The sequence below is a fragment of the Pristis pectinata genome, chromosome 25 (assembly GCF_009764475.1).
Source record: "Pristis pectinata isolate sPriPec2 chromosome 25, sPriPec2.1.pri, whole genome shotgun sequence".
Classification (NCBI taxonomy): Eukaryota; Metazoa; Chordata; class Chondrichthyes; order Rhinopristiformes; family Pristidae; genus Pristis; species Pristis pectinata.
Window position 1 is genome coordinate 30,471,802 of NC_067429.1, and position 18,914 is coordinate 30,490,715.

The window sequence follows — 18,914 nt, forward strand, 5'->3', positions numbered from 1 at the left end:
TGCCCTCAGGCCCCTGTATCTTCTGCCTGATGGGAGAAGGGAGAAGAGAGAATGACCCAGGTGGGTGGGGTCTTTGATTATGCTGGCTGCTTCACCAAGGCAGCAAGAGGTATAGACAGAGTCCATGGAGGGGAGGCTGGTTTCCGTGATGCGCTGGGCTGTCCAAAAGTCTCTGCAGTTTCTTGTGGTCCTGGATAGAGCAGTTGCCATACCAAGCCGTGATGCATCCAGATAGGATGCTTTCTATGATGCATCAATAAAAATTGGTGGGTGCCAAAGGTGACACGCCAAGTTTCTTTAGCCTCCTGAGGAAGTAGAGGTGCTGGTGAGCTTTCTTGGCCGTGGCATCTACGTGATTTGATCAGGACAGGCTATTGGTGATGTTCACTCCTAGGAACTTGAAACTCTCAACCCTCTCGACCTCAGCACCGTTGATGTAGACAGATGCGTGTACATTGCCCCCTTTCCTGAAGTCAATGACCAGCTCTTTTGTTTTGGGAAAGGTTGTTGTCATAACACCATGTCACTCAGCTCTCTATCTCCTTCCTGTACTCCAACTCATCGTTATTTGAGATACAACCCACTACGGTGATGATCTGCAAACTTGTAGGTTTCAGAATTAGGTAGTTCCTACTACAGCAATGATCAGAATCAGGTTTATTACCACTGATATATGTCATAAAATTTGTTGTCCTGAGGCACCAGTACAGCGCAAAGACATAAAAATTACTATAAGTTACAAAAATAAATAAATAGTGCAGAAGAGGAATAACGAGGTAGTGTTCATGGGTTCATGGATCATTCAGAAATCTGTTGGCGGAGGGGAAGAATCTGTTCCTAAATTGTTGAGTCTGGGTCTTCAGGCTCCTGTACCTCCTCCCCGATGGTAGTAACAAGAAGAGGGCGTGTCCCGGATGGTGAAGGTCCTTAATGATGGATGTCACCTTCTTGAGGCACCGCCTCTTGAAGATATCCTCGATGGTGGGGAGGGTTGTGCTTGTGACGGAGCTGGCTGAGTCTACAACACTCTGCAGCCTCTTGTGATCCTATGCATTGGAGCCTCCATACCAGGCGGTGATGCAACCAGTCAGAATGCTCTCCACTGTATATCAGTAGAAATTTGCAAGGGTCTTTGGTGACATACCGAATCTCCTCAAACTCCTCATGAAGTAGACCTGCTGGCGTGCTTTCTTCATGATTGCATCAATGTGTTGGGCCCAAGATAGATCCTCTGAGATGTTGATGCCCAGAAACTTGAAGCTGCTCACCCTTTCCACCGCTGACCCCTCAATGAGGACTGGTGTGTGTTCTCCCAACTTCCCCTTCCTGAAGTTCACAAACAATTCCTTGGTCTTGCTGACGTTGAGTGTGAGGTTGTTGTTGCGACACCACTCAACCAGCCAGTCTATCTCACTCCTGTACCCCTCCGCATCGCCATCTGAGATTTTACCAACAACAGTGGTGTAATCGGCGAATTTATAGACGGTTTATGAGCTGTGCTCAGCCACACAGTCACGAGTGTAGAGAGAGTAGAGCAGTGGGCTAAGCACGCATCCTTGTGGTGTGCCTGTGTTGACTGTCAGTGAGGAGGAGATGTTACTACCGATCCACACTGACTGTGGTCTCTCGATAAGGAAGTCGAGGATCCAGTTGCGGAGGGAGGTACAGAGGCCCAGGTTTTGATGCTTGTTGATTAATACTGAGGGGATGATGGTGTTGAACGCTGAGCTGTAATCAATAAACAGCAGCCTGACGTATGTTTTGCTGATAATCTATGTGTTTTTTCTTTGGCTGCAGAGTGTTTGCATTTCCTAAATTTGCAAAATGCACTTTCAAAATCCATCCTTTTCCCTTCTCTTCAAGTGCCGTCCATATCCTCTATCTGATGCTTGAGCACTGAGATATGCAGTGAGTCCCAAATCGTCAGCACCCACTTTGTCCTGGGAGCGCTCTATTAGATCTTTCATTCCACTAAAGAATATAGAGTTCTGTGCAGAGTGTTCAGGACTGTCCACATAGTTTTAGCATATGTAAGTATAATATCTGTGAATGTCACAAGCCTTGCAACAAGGACTTGTTCTCCACAGGGGCTTGTCACTCAGGAGTCTGCTCCAAGGACCACACACCTTTCAGTGAGTGTGGGGAGGGGAGATCGAGTGTGGGTGTCACTGAGGTGGGCCAGGCTCCCCTGTAAATGGACAACCAGTGAGCTGGGCAACACTGATCAATGATTCTCGCCTTCACCACTCCCTCCCTCAGTGACTTCCACAATCCCACCACACTCAGCACCAAGCATTTCCTCTTAACATGCCTGTCAGTTGTTGGCAATACCTTCACTTTATGGCATCTTGTTTTTGGACCACTGTAAGTATCTCCTTTATGCCAATCCTATCAAAACACCTTCACAATCTTAAAGGTCAACATTCTCTAGCTTCTGGGGGAAGGTGCCCAAACCTGTTCCACCCTGACCAGGCCAGCTGCCTCTTGTACATAGACCCAGTTTGTCACTGAGTGAAGAGGATCCACCCTCCAATTTACACACATTGGTCCACGTCCCTTAATGATAGAAGTAACAAGAAGATAATCAAGATCTGTCCGAAGCTGAGGTGACTTGTTGATGGAATATTTTTCTTTATGTTGCTTAGGTTAAATTTCTCTGGCAGACATCAGTTTAGTAGGTCCCAGAAGGCAAACAATTGGGCCTGATCATCTGAGAATAATTAGATCAGTACCAAGTATTGAATATAAATCACTCAACTTAACCTCCACTATTACACATCGTTCCTTTTGGCCATTTTATTATTGGAGACGTTAATCCAAAACAGGCAGACGGTAATGGAGGGCCAGTGACATCAGCAATCGTGTAGGACTTGTTCAGAGGGTCAATAACAGAAGATTTAACACACACACACACACACACACACACACAAACACACAATCACACACACCCGCACACACAAACATAGACACACAAACAAACAGACACACACACACATACAAACTAATTCACATGCATATGTACACATGTTTATGCACACACTCCAACACATAAATACCGACATTCACACAGCCACAGACATCCAGACATACTCACTCAAATGCAGCCTCACGCACCCACAGATATTCTCATGGACATAGACATCCCAAAACACTCCATCATTGTTTGTGCACACCTGAACATACACAACCTTGTCCAGTTAGCTGTGCCCTGCTGCTGTGAGGCGTGTGTCGTCAATCTTCCCATAGGCTGTGCATAGCCTGAACGTCCCCGAACCAGCTCAGTTTGCCTCTTCTGACTGCATGGAGGCTCATGGGGTAGGAGACGTGCTGCCCTGATCCCCGGCCAACCACTGAGCCCCCAGGGTGAGCACAAACAAGGCCGGAGTGGGTTCCAGTTTGCTTGGCTTCATATCACCCACTGCCTCATTGCCAGTTCTGGTTGTCCAGCCCACCTCAGAGTGTGGACATGTCCCTGGCCTGTCAGAAGTGCCCTTGTTATCAGGCACTTCATCATGGAGTCACACAGCATGAAAACAGGCCATTCTACCCTCTGTGTCCATGGTGACCAGTGGCCACCTATCTCTATTAATCCCATCTTCCAGCACTTGGCTCGTAGCCTTCCAACCCTAGACATTCAAGTGCTTGTCTAAACACTTCTTAAACGCTGTCAGCAACTCTGCTTCCACCACTCTCTCGGGCAGTGTGTTCCCGGTACACACCACACTGCAAAATAAATGTGACCTTAACAGTGTTTGCCCAGATACCATAAACGGAAATTTTAAAAGCCTTTGCAAATTATAGAATGAGATTGTTTTTGCTGATCTATATTCCTGAGATGATGGTTATTACCAACAACAAACTAAAAATAAAAGCATTTCAGAAGCATCATGGAATTAAATTTGAAGTTCTCACCCCTGGGTTATTTTCAATATAGTTTTCCATCATAAAACTTTTCACTGAATCATTAAACACTGCAATGTCTTTCTCAGAATATCCGTGGTTTCAGCATCAGGCATTTTCTACTACAGCAATGACAATCCATATGAAGTTTGTTGGTTGCAAAGCCCTTGCATGTCCTAAATATGTGAAATGCACTATCAAAATCCATCTCTTTCCCTTCTTTTCAAGTGCAGTCCGTATCCACTACCCTGATGTTTGAGCACTGAGATATGTGGTGAGTCCCATATCGTCACCACCCACTTTGTTCTCGGAGCACCTTCTCAGATCTTTCATTCCACTAAAGTAAATAGAGTTCTGTGCAGAGTGTTCAGGACTTGTTCCAATATAACAACCACCGAGCTCAATAAAGCAGAACAGCTGGGAATTTAATAGCAAGTAACAGGAAGAGTCTTGCGAGAACTGAGTCAATTAGTAAGGGTGCAATTTGAGCTCTGTGTACAGTTCCGGCCACCACATTACAGGAAAGATGTGATTACACTGGAGTGGTTGCAGAGGAGATTTACCAGCAAGCTGCCAGAATTGCAGCTATGAGGAAATTTTTGACAAGCTGGACTTGTTTTCTTTAGAACAGAGGAGGCTGAGGGGAGATTTAACTGAGGTGTGTAAAATGATGAGGGGCCTGCAGAGATTTAAAAAGAATAGCCTACTTCCCCAGTCACAAAACAGGGAAGATAGATTGAAAGTAATTGGTAGAAGGATGAGAGAGGAGATGGGCTCCAGGGGTGATGGGCTCCAGGATTCACTGCCTGAGAAGAGTGGCTGGGGCAGGAACCCTCAGCAGGTTTTAACAGGTGAGGGGTGTGTACTCAAAGAGCTGTAATTTGTCGGACACGGATGCAGTGCTGGAAGGTGAGAAGGATGGGGCTGAGCAGCACTATTTCAGCTGGCACAGATGCAATGTTGAAGGACCTCCTCCTACATGAGTTTGCTCTGATTTTATGACCCTGTGGGTTCCTTGGATCTGCCTGGATGCTGCAGCCAATCCAGGAAGTTCCCAGGTCATGGTGCCTCCTCCCCAAGCCAAAGAGCTGCAGGAAATTTCTTCAATTGAAAAGAAAGTCAGTTAATAACATTGGTTTACATTTGTGATCTGGACCTTTGTTTGGACATGGTGGTGTAGACTGACGTGCTTCCAGCATTTTCTATTTCCAGCTCCTATTTTCAACATGCAAGTTTGGTTTCCTTTGTTTTTCACTTGTGGGAATGTTCCGAGGGGTTTGTGTGATGCTGATTCACAAAGATTTCAGTGGAATCGGAGGGACCAGCCAGACTGCCCGAGCTGCACATCCGTCCATTTCCAACCCTCCGTCTCTACCCAACTTCCGCTGCAGTGCACACAAACAATGGTGCACAACCTTTGGTATTAGAATTGGTTTATTATCGTCACATGTCGTGAGATACAGTGAAAAGCTTTTGTTTGCATGCCATCCAGACAGATCATGGCATACATCGTACATCAAGGTGGTAAAAAGAGAAACAGAATGCAGAATATAGTGTTACGGTTACAGAGGAAGTGCAGAGCAGGTAGACAGGTAAAGTGCAAGTGCCACGACAAGGCGTCAGGCCCCGACAGTGTACCTGGCCGGGTACCGAAAACCTGCACCGACCAACTGGCTGGAGTGTTCAAGGACATCTTCAACCTCTCACTGTTGCAGTCGGAGGTTCCCACCTGCTTCAAAAGGGCATCAATCATACTGGTGCCCGAGAAGAGCAGAGTGAGCTTCCTCAACAATGTGGTAGCACTCACATCTACCGTGATAAAGTGCTTCGAGAGGTTGGTCATGCCTAGGATTAACTCCTGCCTCAGCAAGGACCTGGACCCACTGCAATTTGCCTACTATCACAACAGGTCTACAGCAGACAATCTCACTGACTCTATACTCTGCTTGGGAGCACCTAGACAACTGCAAGACATATGTCAGGCTGCTGTTTATTGATTACAGCTTGGCGTTCAACACCCTCATCCCCTCAGTATTGATCATCAAGCTGCAAAACCTCAGTCTCTGTACCTCCCTCCGCAACTAGACCCTCGACTTCCTTCTCAGGAGACCACACTCAGTGTGGATGTGTAATAACATCTCCTCCTCGCTGACAATCACAGGCACACCTCAAGGATGCGTGCTTAGCCCACTGCTCTACTCTCTCTACACTCATGACTGTGTGGCTAAACACAGCTCAAACACCATTTATAAATTTGCAGATGACACCACTGTTGTTGGCAGAATCTCAGATGGCAACGAGGAGGCGTACAGGAGTGAGATAGATCGGCTACGAGTGGTGTCACAACAACAACCTCGCACTCAAGGTCAGCAAGACCAAGGAATTGATTGTGGACTTCAGGAAGGGGAAGCCAGGAGAACACACACCAGTCCTCATTGAGGGGTCAGTGGGTGAAAGGGTGAGCAGCTTCAAGTTCCTGGACATCAACATCTCAGAGGATCTATCCTGGGTCCAACACATTGATGCAATCACGAAGAAGGCACGCCAGCTACTCTACTTCACTAGGAGCATGAGGAGATTTGGTGTGGGACAAAAGACTCTTGCAAATTTCTATAGATGTACGGTGGAGAGCATTCTGACTGGTTGCATCACAGCCTGGTATGGAGGCTCCAACGCACAGGATCACAAGAGGCTGCAGAGGGTTGTAGATTCAGCCAGTTCCGTCAAGGGCACAACCCTCCCCACCATCGAGGACATCTTCAAGAGGCGGTGCCTCAAGAACGCGACATCCATCACTAAGGACCCTCACCATCTGGGACATGCCCTCTTCTCGTTACTACCATCGGGGAGTGGATACAGGAGCCTGAAGACCCACAATACCCAATTCAGAAACACCTTCTTCCCCTCCGTCATCAGATTTCTGAACGGTCCATGGACCAATGAACTCATTATTCCTTTTTTTTTGCACAATTTATTTATTTTTGTAATTTATGGTAATTTTATGACTTTGCACTGTACTGCTGCTGCAAAACAACAAATTTAATGTCATACAAGTCAGTGACAATAAACCTGATTCTGATTCTGAAGGTAGTTTGGAAGGTCAAGAATACACCTTTAGCATAGGAGAGGTCTGTTCGAAGGTCTGATAACTTCGGGATAGAAGCTATGCTTGTGTCTGGTGGTACATACTTTAAAACTTTTGTATCTTCTGCCCAATGGGAAAGAGGAGAGGAGAGAATGATTGGAGTGGGAGGGACCCTTGATTTTGTCGGCTGCTTTCCCGAGGCAGCAGGAAGTGTAGACAGAGTCGGTGGAGGGGAGGCTGGTTCACAACTCTCTGCAATTACTTTCACTCTTGGGCAGGGCGGTTACCATACCAAGCACTGATGCATCTGGATATAGTGCTTTCTACAATGCCACTGTTAAAATTGGTGAGGGTCTTCGAGGACATACTGAATTTCCTTATCCTTCTGAAGAAGCAGAGGCATTAGTGTGCTTTTTTGATTAGGGGAGGGCCAGCTAAAAATCTTTAAATGGCCATTTAAAAAGGCATGCAAGGACTGAGCCTCTCCACCACGGATGATCTGACCAGGACATGAGGTTGCAGTCCTCACAGAGACTATTGGTGGAACAACAACCTCCCACAGTTTCCTCCAAAAACCTCCTGCTCAACCTGCAGCAGGTCAGATCCATCCCGGGCTGAGAGACTCTCTGGTTTCAATGAACAGACTTATCTCTGGGGGAGGGGGTGGTAAACATAGAACATAGAACACTGCAGCACGGTACAGTGTTGTGCCGACATTTTATCCTGCTCTAAGATCTATCTAACCCTTCCCTCCCACATAGCCCCAATTTTCCTATCATTCATGTGTCTATCTAAGAGTCTCTTAAATGTCCCGAACATATCTGCCCCCACAACCCCTGCAGGCTGTGCGTTCTGTGCACCCACCACTCTCTATTGTAAAAAACTTACCCCTGACATCCCCCTTATATCTTCCTCCAATCACCTTAAAATTATGTCCCCCTGTATTAGCCATTGTCACACTGGGTAAAAGTTTCAGGCCATTTAGATTATTTGGAATGAACTGAATTAATTTTAATGTGTTCTTAATTTCAGCATTTTTCATTGTTTTGTGTTTTCTTATGTTTTGTTTTTAAGCTTTTAGTGTTTTGTTCTCTTCTTAAATGTTTAATTTTTGATAATTTGATTTTTAATAATTTTTGAATATCTGTGAATGTCACAACATTTGTAACAAGGACTTGTTCTCCACAGGGGCTCATCACTCAGGAGTCTGCTCCAAGGACCACACACCTTTCAGTGAGTGGGGGGAGGAGGGATCGAGTGTGGGTGTCACTGAGGTGGGTCAGGATCCCCTGATAATGGACAACCAGTGAGCTGGGCACCACTGATCGATGATTCTCGCCTTCACCACTCCCTCCCTCAGTGACTTCCACAATCCCACCACACTCAGCACCAAGCATTTCCTCTTAACATCCCTGTCAGTTGTTGATAATACCTTCGCTTTATGGCACCTTGTTTTTGGACCACTATAAGTATCTCCTCTATGCCAATCCTATCAAAACACTTCCACAATCTTAAAGGTCAACGTTCTCTAGCTTCTGGGGGAAGGCGCCCAAACCTGTTCCACCCTGACCGGGCCAGCTGCCTCTTGTACATAGACCCAATTTGTTACTGAGTGAAGGGAATCCACCCTCCAACTTACACACATTGGTCCACGTCCCTTAATAATAGAAGTAACAAGAAGACAATCAAGATCTGTCCGAAGCTGAGGTGACTTGTTACATAGAACATAGAATATTACAGCACAGTACAGGCCATTCAGCCCACGATGTCGTGCCGACATGTTATCAACCTACCCTTCCCTCCCACATAGCCCCCCATTTCTCTATCATTCATGTGGCTATCTAAAAGTCTCTTAAATGTACCTAATGTATCTGCCACCACAATCTCTGCTGGCAGTGCTTTCCACGCACCCACTGCTCTACATGTAAAAAACATACCTCTGACATCCCCATTGTACCTTCCTCCAATCACCTTAAAATTATGTCCCCTCGTGTTAGCCATGAGAAAAAGTCTCTGACTGTCCACTCTATCTGCAGCTCTTATCATTTTATATACCTCTATCAAGTCACCTCTCATCCTCCTTCTCTCCAAAGAGAAAAGCCCTAGCTCACTCAACCTATCCTCATAAGACATGTTCTCCAATCCAGGCAGCATCCTGGTAAATCTCCTATGCACCCTCTCTAAAGCTTCCACATCATTCCTAGAATGAGGCGACCAGAACTGAACACAATACCCCAAGTGTGATCTAACCAGAGCTATATAGAGCTACATCATCACTTTGCGGCTCTTGAACTCAATACCCCGACTAATGAAGGCCAACACACCATACGCCTTCTTAACAGCTCTATCGACCTGCACGGAAACCTTGAGGGATCTATGGACGTGGACCCCAAGATCCCTCTGTTCCTTCACATGCTAAGAGTCCTGCCATTAACCTTGTATTCTGTCTTTAAATTCGATCTCCCAAAGTGTATCACTTCACACTTTTCCGGGTTGAACTCCATCTGCTACTTCTCAGCTCAGCTCTGCATCCTATCAATGTCCTGTTGTAATATACAGCAACCTTCTACACTATGTAGAACACCACCAACCTTCATGTCATCAGCAAACTTACTAACCCACCCTTCCACATCCTCATCCAAGATAAAAATCACAAAGAGCAGGGGTCCCAGAACAGATCCCTGCGGAACACCACTGGTCACCGACCTCCAGGCAGAACACGCACCATCTACCACCACCATCTGTCTTCTATGGTCGAGCCAATTCTGAATCCACACAGCCAAGTTTCCCTGGATCCCATGTCTTCTGACTTTCTTAATGAAAATTGTTGATGGTGTAGCAACTTACCGCACCAGCATTGAACCGGCTCCCGACATCGCGAAACGTTGTCGGAGGCCCCGATCCAAGATGGCGCAGGGCCCTCCTTCTTCCCCATCGTCGGGCTAGGAAAGCCCACGCGCGGGAAGGTCAGGTGACCCGCGCGTGACGTCAGCGCGGAAACTGTAGCGCGGGGAGTTTTGGGATATTAAAGGCACACCACGCCCCTGTCGTTCATTCGACTTCTGATTTCAAACCAGCGACTCTGTGTCTTCATTTTATAGTGTGTAGCTAGCCGCTACAATGGAATATTTTTCTTTATGGTGCTTAGATTAAATATCTCTGGCAGACACCAGTTTGCCAGAAGGCAAACAATTGGGCCTGATGTTAGTAATCATTTGAGAATAATTAGATCAGTACCGAGTATCAAATACGAATCACTCAACTTAACCTCCACTATTACACGTTGTTCCTTTTGGTCATTTTATTATTGGAGACGTTAATCCAAAACAGGCAGACGGTAATGGAGGGCCAGTGACATCAGCAATCGCGTAAGACTTGTTCAGAGGGTCAATAACAGCTCCGGTTTTCGGTAGTGGGTTTAGATATTTTTTAATAATAAAATTATTCCAATTTTTTCATTAACTAACTATCACATGTGATTATTAACATAAAGTATTGTGTGATTTAACACAATATATTCAGTAGTATTTTTATCCTCTTTTTGATGCTTCTACTCTTTATTTTCTTTGTGGAATTAATAAAAATATTGTAAAAAGAAAGAAAGAAGATTTAACACACACACGCGCGCGCAAACACGCACACACGCGCGCGCACACACAATCACAAACACACAGATGCGCACACGCAAGCACACACAAATGTAGACACATACAAACACAAACACACACACACACACAAACTAATTCTGTACACGTTTATGCACACACTCCAACACATAAATACCAACATTCACACAGCCACAGACATCCAGACATACTCACTCAAACGCAGCCTCACGCACACACAGATATTCTCATAGACATCCCAAAACACTCCATCAGTGCTTGTGCACACCTGAACATACACAACCTTGTCCAGTTAGCTGTGCCCTGCTGCTGTGAGGTGTGTGTCGTCAATCTTCCCATAGGCCGTGCCCTGAATGTCCTCGAACCAGCCCAGTTTGCCTCTTCTGACTGCATGGAGGCTCATGGGGTAGGAGACGTGCTGCCCTGATCCCCGGCCAACCACTGAGCCCCCAGGGAGAGCACAAACAAGGCCGGAGTGAGTTCCAGTTTGCTTGGCTTCATATCACCCACTGCCTCATTGCCAGTTCTGGTTGTCCAGCCCACCCCAGAGTGTGGACATGTCCCTGGCCTGTCAGAATTGCCCTTGTTATCAGGCACTTCATCATGGAGTCACACAGCACGGAAACAGGTCCCATATGCCTTCCTAACCACATTATCTACCTGCACTGCTGCCTTCTAGGTTCTTTGGATGTACACCAAAGCAATGGGTTCCAGTGTCCTTGGGCACATGCAACCCCAGATACACCCTTTCTGAGGCCTGAATGCATGTGTATTTAGGAATGTTGCTGCAACATGGTAGTTAATGCTGTGCTCTAACGTGTAATCTCTTTGGGGAAGTGGGAATGAACCTGAGGAGCAGTGAACTTTCTCATGGGAAGCAAAATAGAGAATTGTAGTGTCTAGTATTGTTTTGGTTCTATACACATTCCCTGTGAGTGTCAATGACATGAAGTTCGTACAACCTGTAGTCACCTGGTGACCAGTCATCCCATGTTCAGAGTCTTGCAGCCCAAAATGGGTGAGAGAGATGGGCATTTAGCAACATCATTCAAAGGCGTGCTTGAATGTATGTTTAAGACGGCAGCCTTTTCCAAAGGCACATTGGAGGAGAACATGAGTCACGTAATGACAGGGTAAGCAAGGTGGGTTTTAAGGAGCATCTCAAAGGAGAAAGGAGAGCTTGGAGGGTGGAAGGGTTTTGGAATGGGTTCCAGAGCCTGGGGCCTTGGCAGCTGCAGGCACAGACCCTAGTCTTGGAGTGATTGAAGGTCGGAATTGGAGGTGTGCAGAAATTTCATAATGCAGCAAAGTTGTAGGGGATCACAGAGTACAGAATGGAGAAAGAGGTGGAATAGTGTTGTTAACCCAGGAAGGTATCAGTGTGGTGGTGAGTAGTGAAAGCGATGCGGTAGATTGCAATGTGGAATCAGTTTAGGTGGAAATAAGGAACAGCAGAGGAAAGACAACATGGTGGGAGTGGTCTATAGGTCCATCATCGTGTCATAGGTTCTTCATCGTGTCACAGGTCCATCAACGTGTCACAGGTCCATCATCGTGACATAGGTTCATCGTCATGTCATGGGTCCATCATCGTGTCATAGGTTCTTCATCGTGTCACAGGTCCATCAACGTGTCACAGGTCCATCATCGTGACATAGGTTCATCGTCATGTCATGGGTCCATCATCGTGTCATAGGTTCTTCATCATGTCATAGGTTCTTCATCATGTCACAGGTCCATCATCGTGACATAGGTTCATCGTCATGTCATGGGTCCATCATCGTGTCATAGGTTCTTCATCGTGTCATAGGTTCTTCATCGTGTCATAGGTCCATCACTGCATCACAGTCGGACAAAGCGTAAATGGGGAAAAATCAAAAATGTGCGAGAATGGAAATGCAATTCTTATGGGGGATTTTAATCAGCATTTGGAATCCACCTGGGAACAGACAATTTTAGATTTGATCACCTATAATAAGGGAGGATTGATAAGAGATTTTGTAGTTAAAGATCCTCTGGGAGTAGTAAGCAGAGAATAGAAAAACTCCAGATACAGTTTGAAGACAAACACATCAGGTTCAAAACTGTCCTCAGCTTATTTACCATCTCCACTAATGACTAGTTGAGCTTTTTGACGAGGTGATGCAGATGATCGATGAGGGTAGGGAAATGGAGGTTGTATTCGTGGACTTCAGTAAAGCTTTTGACAAGATCCCTCATGGTAGTCTGATGCAGATGATTAAAGAACATGAGATCCATGGAGACTTGGTAGATTGGATTCAAAATTGGCTTGGCCGTAGAAGACAAGAGGGCAGTGGTGGAGGGATGTTATTGTGCCTGTGCTGCTACTTTACTCCGTAGCTGTGACACTTTACTCTGTACTGTTATTGTTTTTTACCTGAACTACATCAATGCACTCTGTACTGACTCAATGTAACTGCACCGTGTAATGAATTGACCTGAACGATCGGTTCATAAAACAAGTTTTTCACTGTACCTCGGTACAAGTGACAATAATAAACCAATACCAATACCAAGTAAGATTTTCATTGCACCTGTGAATACATGTACTTGTGCACATGACAATAAACTCGACTTTGACTTTGACTTTATTCCGACTGAAGGTCTATGAGCAGTGGTGTTCCACAAGGATCAATGCTGGGACCTCTGTTGTTTGTGATATATATAAGTAATCCAGATGAAAATGTAGATTCGCTGATTAGTAATGTTGCAGATGACACAAAAATTGGCAGAGTCTTGGACAGTGAGGAAGGTTGTCAAAGGATTAGCAGGACATAGAGCAGTTGGAAATGTGGGCAGAGAAATGGCAGATGAAGTTTAATCCAGACAAGTGTGAGTGTTGCACTTTGGGAGGTCAAATGTAAGAAGAAAGTATACAGTAAATGGCAGGACTCGTAGGAGCATCGATGTACAGAGGGATCTTGGGGTGCAAGTCCATAGCTCCGTGAAAGTGGCAAAACAAGTAGTGTAGCGATTAGCATAACACTATTACAGCGCCAGTGACCTGGGTTCAATTCCGGCTGCTGTCTGTAAGGAGATCGTATGTTCTCCCCGTGACTGCGTGGGTTTCCTCCGGGTGCTCTGGTTTCCTCCCACATTCGAAAGACGTACGGATTAGGAAGTTGTGGGCATGCTACATTGGCACTGGAAGCGTGGCGACACTTGCGGACTGCCCCCAGAACAATCGACACAAAAGGTGCATTTCACTGATGTACATGTGACTAATAAAGATATCTTATCATATCTTTTCTTAGATAGGGCAGTAAAGAAGGTATTGAGGTCAGAGTGTGAGTATAAAAGTTGAGAAGTCATGTTGTAGCTGTATAAAGCTTTGGTAATCCACTTTTGGAGTATTGTGTAACGTTCCAGTTGCCGGATAAGATAAGATAAGGATCGGATTGGATTGGTTTATTATTGTCACATATTGAGGTACAGTGAAAAGCTTGTCTTGCATACCATTCATACAGATCAATTCACTATACAGTGCATTGAGGTAGTAAAGGTAAAACAATAACACGTGCAGAATAAAGTTTAACAGCTACAGAGAAGGTGTGTTACATTACAGAAAGGATGTGGAGGTTTTGCAGACGGTTCAAAAGAGATTCACCAGGATATTGCATGGATTGAAGGGTATTAGCTATAAGGAAAGGTTGGACAAACTTGGATTTTTTTCTCTGGAGCATTGGAGGCTGACGGGATAACATGAAAGAAGAATATAAAATTATGAGAGCATAGATAGGGTAGATAGTCACGGTTTTTTTCTCAAATACTCGAGGGCTTAACATTATGGTGAGAGGGGGAACGTTTGGAGGAGATTTACAAGGCAAGTTTTTTGCACAGAGAGTGGTAGATCCCTGGAAGGCGCTACCAGGGCAAGTGGGAGAAGCAGATATGATAGCAACGTTTGAGAGGTGTTTAGACAGGCACATTAACAGGCAGGGGATGGAGGGATACTGACCATGTACAGGCAGATGGGATTAGCTTGGATTGGTATCATAGTCAGCGCAGATATCACGGGCCAAAGGGCTTGTTCCTGTGCTATGTTCTATGTTCTATGAGGGGGACTGAGTTTCTACATTTGCAATTGATAGGCAAATATGTAGAGAGATATGCTGCAATGAGGATATTTGGGCTCTGTGGGACATAGATAGGCAAAAACTGGGATAACAGAGTAGAAAAGTGTGAGGTCAAGCAGTTTGGTAGGAGGAATCAAAAGGTAGACTATTATCCAAATGAGAGACACTGCAAATGGGTAGGAGGAGAGAGGGATCGAGGTGTTCTTGTACATGAATCACAAAAAGTTAGCAGGCAAGTACAACAAGTAATTCAGAAGGCATAAGACATTTAGGCCTTTGTTGGTGGAGATTAGAATTTAAAATATGAGCAGAATTTTTACAGTTTTACAGGGTGTTGCTGAGGCTACAAGTGCAGGACTGGATATTGTTTTAGGCCCTTTACTTAACAAAAGGATGCTCAGGATGAAACTCTCGAGTCCAGCAACTCCCATTTTAAATCTGTTTTGAATGTGTAGTACAGATCTAAACTAATTAATTAAATCTAAACAATTAACTAAGATCTGTACTAACCCGTAGGTAACCTACCAATGCAACTTTTGCAATCTTGGCTAACAGCATTTCCGATTTATGGAAATTTTGGGTGACAGACAGTTCTCTAAACCCTTGCGTGACCCAGGGAGTGCCTTTACCGAAAAAGAACAGTTCTGCTTAGAGGAAGATGACTGGGGGCAATTTCTGTGGTCTGGGTTTTTGATGGTCTGGCACTAGCCAGGTCCCAAGCATGCTGGATGAGAGAGCTTCAACATGTGATAGCACACAATAGCATACACATGTAGTTTATTCAACTCCTGAGATGAGAAGATTGTCCTAATGTGAACAACTAAGGAAGTTAGACCTGGTTACTTTTGAATTTAGAAGAATGAGGGGTGTTCTTAACAAAGGAAATAAGATCCAAAGGGGTCATGGCAGGGTAGCTGTTGAGACATTTCCACCAGTAGGAGAACCTCAATCAAGGGACATAGTTACAAGGTAAGGGGGTGGTCATTTAAAACTGAGGTGCAAAGGAACTTCTCACAAGCGCTGGTGAATCTCTGAAATTCTCTACCCTGGAGGATGGTGGAGGCAGGGTCATTGGGGGTATTTGAAGGTGACTCTTACTAATTTTCACAGATGCAGCATTCTCTGCCCAAGACCACAAGAAATTGCAGATGGTTGTGAACACAGCCCAGTCTATCACACAAACCAGCCTCCCCTCCATTGGTTCCATCTACACTTCCCGCTGCCTCGGTAAAGCAGCTGAAATAATCAACCACAGTCCCACCCAGGCCATTCTCCCTTCTCCGCTCTCCCATCGGGCAGAAGATACAAAAGCTTGAAAGAATGTACCACCAGCTTTTATCCCACTGATAGCAGACCCTTGAATGGACCTCTCCTACGCTAAAAGGTGAACTCTTGATCTCCCAGTTGAACCCTTCTATTTTATTCATCTACTTGCACTGCACTTTCTCTGTAGCTACAAGACTATATCCTGCAATCTATTTTTCTTTATACTACCTCGATGTACTTATGTATTGCACAATCTGACTTGACAGCACACAAACAAAAGCTTTTCAAAGCACATCTCAGTACATGTGACAATGATAGAACACAACATTAGCAAATTCTTGGCAGATTGGGGAAATGGAGGCTACGGGGAATTGGGACAGAGCAGGAGTTGAGGCCTGAGACTGATCAGCAGTGATCAGATTGAATGGTGGGTCAGACTCAAGGGACCTGTGGCCTATTCCTGCTCCCATATCCTTGTGTGAGGGGGGCAAGGCCCATAAGGGATTTGTAAGCAAGATGTGGCCTATCTAGGAGCCGAATCATACACTTACAATCCAGCAACAGGAAACTTTGGGGTTATCACTAATGAAAAAAAGTGTATGTCCTCCTGTAGTCTTGAACAGTAACTTGCTCTGGGGTGTTCCCCACTGTCGGAATAATTCAGGTGTCCTTCCAACAGAAATTCTGCTCACCTGCATCAGTTACGATCTTGGTGCTGTGCTGTCACACTGCAGGTGTTGATATAATCTGCACCGAAAGCAACTTTACGTTCTCTTTCTCATTTATTCCGTTTTTGGGATCTGGGCGTCACTAACAAAGCCAGAATCTGTTTGCCACCCTTAATTGTCCTTAAGGGGTTAAGATGAGCCACCTTCTTCAACCGCTGCAGTCCCTCCAGTGAAGGTGCTCCCGGCGTGCTGTTGGGGAGGGAGTTCCAGGATTTAGACTCAGTGACGATGGATGAATGCTGATATGTTTCCAAGTCAGGATGTCGTGCGACCTGGAGGGGAACCTGCAGGTGGTGGTGTTCCCATGCACCTAAAGCCCTTGTCCTTTGAGATACAGGTGATGGATTTGGGAGGAACTGTCGGAATAGCTTCAGTGGGGAACTGCATGTATTTTTAGATGGTACTCCCTGCAGATACTGGTCACCACTGGTGAAGGGATTGGATGCTGGAGCTGGCGGATAAGTTGCCAGTCCAGCAGGATGCTTTGCCCTCGACGGCGTTGACATCCTGAGCATTGTTGGTGCTGCACTTGTCCAGGCAAGTGGAGAGCATTCCATCACACTCCTAGATGATGCCTTGTAGATGACGGAAGGGCTTTGGGGCATGAGGAGGTGAATCACTCACCACACGATAGCCAACCTCTGACCTGCCCTTGGCATTAATGTAACTGGTCCAGTTGAACTTCGAGTTGTTGGTGATCTACCCTGCTGAGCTGATGTTGGGGCATGCGGTAATGGTAATACCGATGAATATTGAGGGTCGGTGACTAAACTTTCTCTCATTGGAGATGGCCATTGCCTGGCACTTTTAAGGTGTGAGCATTACTTGCCACTTTTCAGCCCCACCTGAGTCTTGTTACATGCAGGCACAGACTGCTTCATTTGCTGAGAAGCTGTAAAAGAAATTAAACATTGTGCAACCATCAGTGAACATCCCCACGTATGATGGAGGGAAGGTCATTGACGAAGCAGCTGAAGATGGTTGACATTGCCTTGAGGAACTCCTTGGTTACCTTCTAATGGAAATGAGAAAATACTGAAAATCTCCATAGCAACTGCACACATCCAGTTTATTATTCATCTCAAGCCTAGAAAAGTGTTAGAACTTTATGGTCTCAGATCTCTGCTGTGGCTTATACTATCACTGGGTCCCATCAGAGTCTACTCCTGGTGTATCAGATCCAGATGGCACTGGTTATTTTCAACACCAAGTTCCAGTCAAATGAAGCACCTAGTTGAGGTCAATGAACATACTGGTTCAGATTAACAAATATAACGGAGCTGGAGAATATGCTCTACTGAGACACACGCGTGCACACGCACACACACACACACACACACACACACACACACTCGCACACACACACACACATGCACACACACACATACACACACATGTACACGCACACATACACACAAACTATGGTGACTTCCACTTGTAGTTTGGTAGGCTCTGGATGAGTAGCTCTCTGGTGTTCTGAGGAGCTATCTGTTGAGCTCAGTTCTGTTCTCTTTGCCTGAGTAAGGTGCTTTAAAGTTTGAATTCAATACATCAGATTCATTCTCTTTGCCTGTGCTGCTAGTGTCAATCGGTTGATATTTATAAAACCTTGATGTGGCAAAGAAGATGGCTGACATCAGTCCCATGAGTGCAGCAAACACAAAGAACTCCACTGCCTGTTTCCAGGAGAGAAAGGAGGAAACCTGTGTTAGTGAATTTTAAAAAGCTGGACCATGCAATTTGCTGAGGCCAAACAATCTACCAAGCTGCATGACTTTGGGATGTGGGAAGAAACCTGAGCTCCAGGAGGAAACCCATCAGTCATCCTGCTTTAGAGTAAGAGGGCCTGGAAATTCAGGTGTGCAGCACAGTTTTCTTAATACACAGGACACTGTGCTGCACAGTCTGTTCCCTGGGACATACACTGAGACTAGTATCATCTCCTCAATCAAAGAGGCCCAATGATCTGCCCAAAATCTGCACCTTTTCCAGTGGCCGGAGCTCCCCCTGACCAGTGGTTGCACATCAGCAAACCTGAGGAGTGCTCTTGATGTTGTGTTGTCCCAGGCAAAGGAATTAAGGGGAAAGGATACTACAGATTGGCAGGCATAGAAGGTGGGTTTGCTAGAAGGAAATGGAGTAGGCATAAATGGGTCTTTTTCTGTATGGAAGACTTACTAAGTGGTCCACCACAGAGACTGGAGCTCAACTT

The 18,914-nt window shown here is 45.5% G+C and overlaps 2 protein-coding genes across 2 annotated transcripts in view; one reads left to right on the forward strand and one right to left on the reverse strand.

Moving 5' to 3' along the window:
• The window catches only part of ace (angiotensin I converting enzyme (peptidyl-dipeptidase A) 1), a 144,929-nt gene extending 134,889 nt beyond the window's left edge, over positions 1-10,040 (forward strand). The window contains exon 25 of the mRNA XM_052038907.1: positions 8,174-10,040. Coding sequence (XP_051894867.1) covers positions 8,174-8,295 — 122 coding nt within the window. The 3' untranslated portion in view covers positions 8,296-10,040. The remainder of the gene's footprint in view (positions 1-8,173) is intronic.
• Positions 10,041-10,403: 363 nt separating this feature from the next.
• Positions 10,404-18,914, reverse strand: part of LOC127583130 (solute carrier family 15 member 2-like) — a 137,663-nt gene continuing 129,152 nt past the window's right edge. Inside the window, exon 21 of the mRNA XM_052038912.1 lies at positions 10,404-18,378. Within this exon, the coding sequence (XP_051894872.1) occupies positions 18,187-18,378 (192 nt within the window). The 3' untranslated portion in view covers positions 10,404-18,186. The remainder of the gene's footprint in view (positions 18,379-18,914) is intronic.